Source organism: Nomia melanderi, chromosome 4, assembly GCF_051020985.1.
Source record: "Nomia melanderi isolate GNS246 chromosome 4, iyNomMela1, whole genome shotgun sequence".
In the NCBI taxonomy this organism is placed as follows: Eukaryota; Metazoa; Arthropoda; class Insecta; order Hymenoptera; family Halictidae; genus Nomia; species Nomia melanderi.
This window is the reverse complement of record NC_135002.1, coordinates 32,586-43,652: the sequence shown is the minus strand read 5'-3', so window position 1 is coordinate 43,652 and position 11,067 is coordinate 32,586. Positions and strand designations below refer to the sequence as shown.

General features: G+C 44.3%; 1 protein-coding gene across 4 annotated transcripts; it reads left to right on the top strand.

Annotated features, from left to right (window-relative positions):
* Nucleotides 1–344: 344 nt before the first annotated feature.
* Nucleotides 345–10,336, top strand: Nup98-96 (nuclear pore complex protein Nup98-96). Of its 4 annotated transcripts, XM_076367336.1 has the most exons (31): nt 345–508; nt 580–707; nt 997–1,074; nt 1,175–1,384; nt 1,738–1,980; nt 2,060–2,263; nt 2,359–2,442; nt 2,599–2,778; nt 2,916–3,043; nt 3,145–3,346; nt 3,407–3,460; nt 3,567–3,750; nt 3,889–4,000; nt 4,233–4,373; nt 4,467–4,768; nt 4,859–5,118; nt 5,267–5,512; nt 5,643–5,896; nt 5,983–6,132; nt 6,223–6,412; nt 6,492–6,671; nt 6,770–6,946; nt 7,027–7,256; nt 7,340–7,610; nt 7,684–7,830; nt 7,990–8,266; nt 8,373–8,642; nt 8,728–9,039; nt 9,157–9,254; nt 9,335–9,581; nt 9,720–10,336. In XM_076367336.1, the coding sequence occupies exons 3-31, from the start codon at nt 1,035–1,037 to the stop codon at nt 9,907–9,909; spliced, it is 5,583 nt and encodes a 1,860-aa protein (XP_076223451.1). In that variant the 5' UTR covers nt 345–508; nt 580–707; nt 997–1,034; the 3' UTR covers nt 9,910–10,336. The 4 variants fall into 4 exon arrangements, with proteins under 4 accessions (XP_076223451.1, XP_076223450.1, XP_076223449.1 ...); XM_076367335.1 differs by having other exon boundaries at nt 2,359–2,421; nt 3,145–3,460; XM_076367334.1 differs by having other exon boundaries at nt 2,919–3,043; nt 3,145–3,460.
* Nucleotides 10,337–11,067: the final 731 nt, after the last annotated feature.

Below are 11,067 nucleotides of genomic sequence, written 5' to 3'. Positions count from 1 at the left end.
TTACTCGATTCTAGGGAATTTTACGGACAATCCGACACTATTACAAGAAATCTTTATTTAGAATTTTCTTGACTTTGTTGTATTTTTAAAAATATCTTTCACTTACCATTGAATGTGTATCACGAAAGATAGACAGCCGGACAAACGGAGGGTGAGACAGTTTGTAACCAATTTATTAGTAATACGGTAATACACTTTACAATTTTCCTCGAGCTGCGGTCTTTATTTGTAAAAGAGAAAGCATAAGAAAAGCACAAGAGAATAAAATCAGTTAATAGTATCCAAGTACTTTACCGTGAGTACCTACTTACGTAGATACGCGACTTGTATTTCTCAGTTTTTTTTTTCCTTCATTTTGTCTATCCTGGCGTGTTTATATACGCTGCTGTAAGACACTGTGCTGCCAAAGTGTCGATCGATTTTCGAGAGTTACGATCTTACGACGTATATTGTGTGTATCGCGTTTAATGCTTGCTTATTTCTAGTTGTTGCATGAAATTTACAATTGGTAAATACTGGACTGATCATTCGACTGATAAATTAATGTAACTTGTATTAACGTGCGCCTGAAATTTTTAGGAACCCGTAGTCGAAATATTTATTATAGCAAACTTTTTTTGCCAAGCAACTCTTGTATCGCTGTGAATTTTCCAATGTGTAAAGTTCGTTAAGATTTGGTTTCGTAGGAATGCAATGAACGATCAGAGGTACGTTTATAAAAGTATTACAATGTTATCTAGAGTGCTAGCGAACGTCACCGTAAACACATTTGTGTTGTTCCAACCATTACTTTTCGTAACGATACTAAGAATTACCGATAATACCATTATCAGGCACGAGTAATTTTGTTTGCATCGTACATTTCGTTAACATTTGAAATTGTTAAGCATAACAAGCGTGTGCGTCGTACAAATATTTTATTTAATGTAACGTTGAACAATAACGTTGAGCGAGAAATTTATAAGAACAAAATATTTGCTTAATATTATGTTTCAGTGGTTGTTGAGTATCTACTATAAACGAGTATCATTCGAATGCCAAGCATGTTCGGGCAATCTGGAAATACATCGTTCAGTAAGTGAAGCATGAAGCAGATATTAAATATGCGCTTGTTATATTTCTTTGTTTGTTTCCTTCTCTACGGTTTTCTTTTTAACACTGTCCCTTGTTATAGGTGGTTTCAATACAGCGCAACAAACGAGTCCATTCGGACAATCCGCGTTTGGCAAACCGATCGCGACAACGAGTTTCGGCAGTGGTGCAACACCAGTTTTTGGTAGCAGTAACACTTCTTTGTTCAGTTCAAAGCCTTCGGGTTCTACCGCGGGTGGTCTGTTCAGTAACACTACGACTCCACCTGCATTTACTCAACCATCTTTTGGAGGTAATCGTTTGTGGATTATTATTTTGTTGGATCACAATTTTTTTACAGTTATCTCTACGAAGGCGCGTTCACCAGCCAGAATGCAGCATCGAAAACATCCATTTATTCTACATTAAAAATGTCTTTCAACCTACCTTAATTCACACGTCGATTACCGATTCTTGAAACAAATTGCAAAACTATTATAATGATCTTATCTGGTCCTTTTCCGTGGACCGACGATTATAAAGAATAAATGGATCTTGATTTCCTGTAAAACAGTTTATAAACGTGATTGTACATTCGCTTATAAATTATGCGAACACGACAATATGCGCTACCAATACATTTTCTGTTCCATTTATTTCTTGCAGGTTTCGGGACAACCAATACAAACACCAATTTATTTGGCAGTCAACAAAATGCTAGTACAAGTTTATTCGGAGCAAATACAGCTACCTCGGCATTTGGACAGTCAAACAAATCGGCCGGATTTAGCTTTGGCGCGACATCGGGAACAAATTTATTTGGACAACCTCAACAGACGACTCCGCAGGCTACACCTTTTGGACAAAGTAACAGCACCGGAAATACCAATTTATTCGGTGCAACGCCCGGTAATTATTTCACCGAACTACGTTTCCGTGTGTTATCGTGTGTTATATATATAAAAATGAATGTGATTTTTCATACAAGGTTTCGGCAGTACAAACAACACCAACACCGGGGTTATCGGCACAGTTGTTAAATTTAATCCTGTTGTTACTACTGACTCTATGTCGAAGAACGGTATATCTCATACCATATCAGCGAAGCACTGTTGCATAGCGGCAATGAAGGAGTACGAATCGAAATCGTATGAGGAATTACGTTTCGAGGACTATTCTGTGGGACGAAAAGGTAACGTGATCCGACGAAATCCATTATAATGAAAATTACTCGAAAACCATTTCATATCGCCCTACTTGTACGTTTGCTTTTATTCGATCGATCAGGACCCAGTACAGGACTATTCGGTACACCCGCGCAGCCTTCACCTTTTGTCAATGCAGGGGCAGGTACTAGTACTGCGACGACGGGTAAACTATTTCAATACGAATTAATACTTGTCATTTCGTCAGATTATACTAGAACGATTATGAATTTTCTACATGTTTAACGTTACACGTTTAAAGCCTTTAAAAATAATTCAATTTCAATTGTATCATTTCGACATTTTTGTCGCGTTCATTCAGGCTTCGGTGGAATGAGCGGGGGTTTCGGAACCACCACACAATCTGGAACGAGTGGTCTTTTCGGAAAGCCTATGACAAGCTTCGGAACACCATCGACAACAACTACGAATAGCTTCGCGTTCAATTCTACTCCGAGCACAAATTTGTTCGGCAGTAACAATCAGGCGAAACCGTTTGGCAGTGAGTATTGAATTTCTCAAATATCCTGACATTAACCGTGCACGTTGTATCGCGATCGAAAATTACACATACGAACGCACGCAAGAGCCGCGTTGTTGATTTCGCACGGGTAGGTAGAAATATCATTTTTTCTACAGCAGCAGCACCAACGCCACTCTTTGCGACCAGCAATACCAACCAAACTGCTGGTACAGGCTTCGGTGGCCTTAATACAGCTCAGAATACTACGTTTGGATCTACGTTCGGAGCGACACAACCGAATCAGGTAATACGAATCTAAATGGAAAACTCGATGCGCATACACTGCATTAGCAAATAAAATCGATAAAGCTGATAAACTTCTCTCTCGTACGTTTTTGTTCTCAGAGTATTGGTTTATTTAATCAGAATAAATCGGCTTTCAATGTGCCGTCCACGTCATCCAGTACCGGGTTCACCAGCTTTGGTCAAACACCATCCGGCAATGCGGGCACAACCTTATTCGGTACTAAATCTGCTGGAACAACAGGTTTCGGAACGGCACCCACTTTTGGTGTGACTACAGCATCGACTTTTGGAATTACAACAGGTTTCACTGCTGGCCAAAACTCTGGTACTTCATTGTTTAATACATGTTTTAAACCTGCAGGACAGACGTCTGGATTCTCTTTTGGTTCTACCTCCGCGCCCTCAGCCGGACTGGGCAAGTTGTTTGTTTAATTTTCCAATAATTCGCAAGATCCGATGTTCAATTGGGGAAGGCAAAGGACTGGTATAATCGATCGATATTTTAATTGTCCGCTTTACAGGTACGAATACGGGTTTGACACTGGGTAGTGGTTCCACTTTGTTTGGACAACAAAAGCCTGGAAGTTTATTCGGTAATACCGGCAACAACACGACATTCAATTCTTCGTCATCGTTCGGATCGTCGACCTTTGGAACTAATTCGAACGTGGGAACTGGCATGGGAATGGGTTTACTCGGTGCCGGGTACGGTCCAACTTTTCTCTTCGACGTTCACTTTTAGTCCTTAGACGCGTGTGCACCGAACTCTCACATTCGTACGATCCCCTTACCGATTACTTGGACTTTGTTTAATCTTTCTGAATATTCTTTTCTCAATTACAGCGCGTCGAACAATCAAGCGAAAAGCTCTGGAACCGTGCCGGTACACCAGCAGATTTTAGCACTAGTATCCGCACCATTCGGGGATTCGCCATTATTGAAAAATCTCTTGCCGGTAAAATTTACTTTCTAAGAAGAGACATTACATGTAACGTTCGTTATCACGGCTGTTCATCGCCCGCCTCCCCACAGTCGCACTAAACCGATGACATTCGAGTGCTCGTAGTGGGATGGACAGTTGCCGTGATTATCGGTCGGTATATGCAGGGTCTCTTCTTAAGAAAGGAAGAAAAGAGAAGGAGAAAAAGAAAAAGGAAAATGACAGAAAACTATGCGATGATTTTTAGGCTTCCGGCAAAACCGAAGAGTTATTGAAACCTGCGAATGCCCCTTCTAAAATAATGAATGGCGTACAGTACAAAGTCACGGCGGACAACAAGTCTCCGAAAATCAAAGCTAAAGTAGTTACACCGGCACAATTGTCAAAGGTGAGTTATTTGAAAAACACATAAGCGCTAAAGGATGGCTTTCTCGATTGCTTTCCAATAATATCATGCTTGTATCGTACATTCTTTTTATAGAAATCCATGTTCGAAGGCCTCGAAGAGGAGGATCCTCTCTCGGAAGCATTTCAGCCTCGTCCAAATGCAAAGCGTTTAGTATTGCGTCCTAAATCCATGGCGAACTCGATTGTGTCGTCGCCGACTGAAAATTTACAAGCCACCGGAAAGAATTCGCAGTCCCCTGAAAAGGGGGAGGGCAAGACGAATGGAACGGATACGGATACCGTTGAAAATAGAACTATCGAAGCTATAGACAAGGAAAATCATAGTCAAGATAACAACCGGCAGTTGGCGAACGATCGAAGATCATCCTCGTCTTGGTAGATTTCCTATTTGTTGCGCATCGTGTCTTATTACGGTTTTCGATGAGCAGTATTAGGCACCGATTCAAGTATTCTCTCGTTACACAGGTTGAAAACGAGCCTTCCACGGAACTCGACGACCAAACATTTGGAAGAAGAGTCATTCGACGGGCAGCGTTCGCCACATTCGTCGTTGAACGCATCTCCAGACGAAATGATGAATAACACTGTAACCGAATTAAGACCGTATGCCGGCGTTAATTCGCCGAAGCAGATGCACACCGAAACCAATAATTCTGTGGATACGCCGGTAAAGAATTCCTCTGCAGCCGACAAATCCTGTACAGACGCTGTAACTCGGAATACCGGTACGAGCGTGAAACATTGAACAAATATCCGAATCAGTAAATCTCGTGCTTTATCAGCAGAGCTTGCGACCAGTGTTGTCCGCCCCCCCCCCCCCCTCCTACCCCTTGTGCCTTTCATTTACGTTCTTTTCTTTTATGTTCTCTGCAGATTCGAGTCAAGAATTGGACGATACTTCCTTTTGGACGTTACAAAGTCCAGATTGGAAAACGAACGCGGCAAAAGTAACGCTGAAACGTGCCGGTTATTACACTATTCCGCCATTGGACAAATTAGAGGATTATGTTTGCGGAGAAACGTGTGTCGTGCCAAATTTTACGGTTGGACGGGAAAATTACGGAAACGTCTATTTTTCTGATTCGTTCGATATTTATGGCCTCAATTTAGATGAAATCGGTGCGTTACGGAATTTTAACTGTTGTTCCTGTTTTACCTGAGTACTCTTACGATGTATCTTAGAATTGGCGGTATTCGTTTCTCACGATAGAATCGGGGCGGGTAATGACGAGACAAATGATATTTACAGTACATTTTCGACACAAAGAGGTCATCATTTATCCGGATGACGAGAAGAAACCACCAGTCGGACATGGATTAAATCGTAAGGCGCAAGTTACTTTGGACAGAGTGTGGCCGCACGATAAATCTCTGCACAAACCCATCACCGACCCCCACCGACTCGCGGCAATGGATTACGAAGAAAAATTGCGAAGAGTATCCGCGAAACACGATACCAGATTTCTCGAGTATCGCCCTGAGACTGGTTCATGGGTGTTCAAGGTAATTCGAACGAGCCGTGTCGATTCGTATTATTCTTCCTCGAATCCAACGCGCGATTTCGTACACTTTCGATTTCTCTTGTTTAGGTCGACCATTTTTCAAAATATGGCCTGAGCGATTCGGACGAAGACGACAGTGGTAACGTGCCTACCGCCATTGACCTGAAAAGGTTTAAATTGTCCGAGTCGTTCCAAAAAAAGGCGGCTGCGACTAAATTAAAACAGTCGTATCGTCCGGTAAGATATTCAAACCCGCTCGCCAAATCGGCGCGATAGCGTAACCATTATTTCTTTTCATTACTATTTCCTATGTTCCCCCTTACAAAGGAGAAGAAAATTAGCAGCAGCAGCAGCACCGTTGCCAATGGTGCGAGCAACGAGTCGAAGATTGAGAACACGGTAAGTCCAACGAGCGACAACGCTCGGATCTTGGGTACGGATAGTCATAAATTGCAACTGATGAAGGCCAGTTTCTTCGACGGCAGCGACGAAGAGATGAATGACATCTGCGAACAAGGTATGCGCGATGATGATGCGCGTGGAAATTGTATATCGTAGAATCAGCATATACAGTATATCGTAATTGTATATCGTAGAATCAGCCTTACTCGTTTCTGGTCAAAAAAGTTCCGTCGTACGATGTTACATCGACAGTTTTGAAACTCTGGACGAGGAACAGAGACAGAAAATGACTTACAGTCCAATCTTGCGGTCAAACTTGACGATTCATCGTACTCCATCTACCGTTTACGAAGAGTCGATATTTCCGAAAACAGGTGAATTTATCGTGTTCTTGGTATCGTCTCGTGTCCGTTGCGAATTCGTACGAGTGATTCGAAACGTTTCAATGCCTGTCGCATGTCTATCGTTACAGATAGTAAATTGAAACCATCGATGGACATCGTCACCGCAAAGTCGTCCATCTACGGTAGACAGTTTCCAGATCCTGTTGTGATTCCGGTAACCGCGATTCTGAAATGGCATTCCGAAGTAGTTCCGTTGTCGAAATCGATTATAAACAAATTGCAGTCCCGCTGTGTTGCCGATGCTGGTGGGTAATATTTCTATCCTGACCTCGGTGCTGAGCGAATTTCGTTGGCAGTAAAAGCGAACGCGTACCGTTTTCGGTAGGTATACACATGGGAAGAATGTTTAAACCAAGCTGGGGACGCGGCTTAACGCTGCTGACACTGAGCACGCGAGGACAAGCCGACGGTGTACCGCTACACAGTTCGTTCGAACAGATCGGTTCATACGTGGGCGGTCGTATTCCGGAAGACCCGACGTCTGTCGCAATCGTTCAACGTATACAAATCTTGGGTGGTAGCGGAACCGACGAGGATCGCGTTGAAATATTCAAAGTGAGAATCTCGCGTGTCTTCTTCTTGCATATCCTCCTATCGAAAATGCGCTCGGTTAGAGAATCAACTTTCGCTTACTCGAGTATTTCTCTGCTTTCACGTTGAAGAGAAGCGTAGAAGGTCATCTAAAGATCCAGCTGTCGCACCGCATCATGGATCAGGAGGGGGATTGTCCAATTTTCCTCGTGGACACGGACATTAACAAAGCGAGCATGGCTTTACACGCGCACTGTAGTTTGGCGGAAGAATTCGCCGACCAGTTTGCCGCCGACAGTTTCGCGGCATACGTAGCCAACGTCTGGAAACTCTGCGTGGCTCTATGGGGAACTCTACCCGATGTAAACGTTCTTACCGGTACGATGCGATGTTTCTGTTGCCGCTGGATTTCCGCGAGCAATTTCTCATCAAGTTTCTATCGTTGTTCCAGTAAACGCGGCTGACCACAATATCGTAATAGCCCGACGGGAAGCCATTGGAGAGTGGTTCAGGAGTGTTATACAGAGGGGATTGGACGGATTAGAAGGAGAGAAAACAATGATCAGCAACGAAGAGAGGATGCTGGATCTGCTGTCTGGTATGTAGTAGCATTGCACGCGCTCGACAAGCTGTAATATGCGCGATTCTAAGGAAAGCTCTATTAACACGTTCCAAGGAAAGCTATTTAACACGGCTTTCGTTTTCTCGCTTTCTTCCGTTTCCCTCCGACGCCGCCTTGCGACGAATGGATATTAAGCTGCCGAACTGCAAGGGGCGTGCGAACTCGCACGAGAGGCGGGCGATCACTGTTTGGCGCTGCTCATGGCTCAGTTACGCAGCGGGATGCCTACGAAAACGTTGATAAAGCAGCAAATCGCGTTGTGGCAAGACTCTGGCGTCGACGAGAACATATCGACCGACCGGTTGAAACTGTTTGCATTGGTGGCGGGCGAACCGCTAATATCCAGTAAACACGGTCTCATCAATGTTTGCGAGAATCTCGATTGGAAGAGGGCATTGGCCGTCCATCTATGGTAAAAACGAGAAACACAGTGTTTCGATCTGCAGTCGAAAAGAGCTGGAAAAGAGAACGCGTATGTGTATTTGCGTGCGTACGTGATGCGTGGAAACGTGTTACAGGTATCTTTCGTCACCGGTCGCATCCATCAGAGACATATTAGAGCTTTACGAGGCCTCGTTCGACGCGACCAAAACAACGGACGCCTACGCGGCAGCACCTATACCCGAATACAGAGGAGCGGTCGATTACGAGCTGGAAGCGAACAACGGGCAATCGATATACGATCTGTGTTATCATCTGTTGAAGTTGTTCTGTATCGGCAATCATACGTTGGGGAATCTTTTGAATCCCGCTACCCATACCGCTGACCCATTAGATTACAGACTCAGGTGAAACTTAATCTTACTTGGATTTCGAAGCTGTCGGATCGATAGAAACGTTTGTTCACCATCGTGAATCTCTGTCCCATTACAGTTGGCTGATGCAACAAGTACTTTTAGCGTTGGGCTACTCGCACTTGGCGGAACATGTTGCCGCGTTGACTCATATCAATTTTGCCACGCAACTGGAAGCGTATGGACTTTGGCACTGGGCCATATTTGTGATGTTACATTTAAAAGACACCGGGAAAAGGAAAGCCGCGGTGAAAAATTTATTGCAACGACACGTTGAAATAGACCATATCCGTGATTACATCGAACGAGAAACGTTTTTGCGGGAAGAGCTCGGTATACCCTCCGTTTGGATTCACGAAGCCAAAGCTGTGAAAAGTTACGTAGCCAAAAGGTTGGTACGCGTAATTCTACTCTTGCGCGTTGTCCTACCATCGTCTCGAGCTCCATAACTCGAAGTTGGATCGAACATTCAGTGTTTGATCGAGTCGTTGATTTTCTCTCGTCTCAGGTACGGAGAAGCCGCGTCGTATTTCATTCAAGCGGAACAGTGGAACACTGCGCACGAAATTATTATCGAACATCTTGCCGCGGATGCTATAATAAACGGCAAGTATCTTTCACCAACCGTTCCCGTTTCCTTCTCCACGAGTACTCTCGATTAACGCGTTACTAAACAAACTTTTCAGAGAATTACGAGTATCTACGCGAGCTGTTGAGTCCATTGATTCCTTCGGAATGTAGCAGCACCATAAGTGGATGGTCGTATCAAGGGGAATTGCTTTGGGACTACATGGAGATCGCTATGGATATCGAATCATTGTTGCGCGGGGCCGATCCTCGCGAAATAAGTTACAAATTGGAGCTGCTGAAGCCACGATTAACGTGTCTTTGCTTAAAGATTAACCAATTCCCCTGTCCGACCGCGAAGCACAGGTAACAACGTTGTACGTTCAGCCAACGCGCTCGGTTCGATGACTTGCTCTCGTTACTCCGCGAAAACACTAATGGGAAGTCTGTCGCTCCGAGTGACGGAATTGCAACGTGTCTACACAGGACTTGATTATTTTTCAGACTCTGTCAAGCGGAAATCGCGAAAAGAACGTTGCACCTGGGCAAAAGTTTATTACAGGCAAACGAAAATAGATCTACCGTAATTCTTCAGCTGGTCTCGCAGTTGCCGTTACCCGAAGACTACGCTCAACAGGAACTTCGTCCCATCGTTATTATGCGGGTAAACGAGATTATATCTCAGGCAGTATAGTCGTTTTCGTCGCGAGGAAGAACACGTACGCGTGCACGTACACGCACACGCGCGCGCGCGGGACGGTATATCTCCCTCTGCGTCGAAGAAAGAGAGTCTCTGTGGATTTCTACTTTTTATAATTCCAACGATGACTGCGACAATGACACTGAAGACAATGAAGACAATGAAGACAATGAAAACAATGAAGACAATGACGACAACAATAGCCATAATAATAGTAGAAATAACGGTATTAGCAATTACTATATAAAGATGAGAATGGTAACGCGCGACAGCGAGATAGTAACAGTAAATATTAATCATGATGAAGCGTACAATAACGAAAGTTGATAAGTTCAGCGAATAAGAATGTTTGCGTTAAATTGTTATTTTAAATATTCTATATCAAGTTTTTGAATAAATAAATGCGACCCGGAAAAAACGAGCAATAGTGTTTAAGAAATCGATCCATGTACACTTTTATACACGTTCGTCGTGTGCTTACTCGAGCAGAAGAGATGCGCCGTTAAACGTACGAGGATGTAAGAAACTCTGGCTGAAACGCGGCGCAGCCCGACGTTGAACGTACCAGAAACATATTCCTCGAAAACGAAAGATTCGTTGGTTCTGTAGCGTTGTCGGTTGCATGGAAATGCCACACGGTAGAGGTGACACCGAAAGGGAAGAAGGAAGTAGCCGTGTTGGGGTTGCTCGGATCTATGGAGTCTAGGAAAATTCAGCTTTATGCACGGAGCTATAGACGCATGTTAAATCAATGATGTCGGGCTTGCGCCGCGTTACAGTTACCCCTATTATGTCGCGAGGTCGAGAGGATCTCGTTCCCGCTAGTCGAAACATCTCCCTTCGTCTATCTTGGCTACGCCGCGTCGCAGGGAAAAGGGTTTCCTCGATGGTAATATCCATCTTTGTCTCGGGCTGTCGTCTCTTTTCATTACCGGTGCCTCGGAACCTTCACCTCCTGTCCCTTACTTATCGTGTTTGCGTCGTCGATCTAAGCCGCCCTTCTACTCGCCCTCCTGCTCGCCCTCCTGCTCGCCCTCCTACTCGCCCTCCTACTCGCCCTCCTACTCGCTCTCCTATACCCGCTCTCCTACTTGGAACCGTTTGTGGTGCGTACTCCCGCCACTCTCCTCGTCGCTGCGACTACTACCAGCG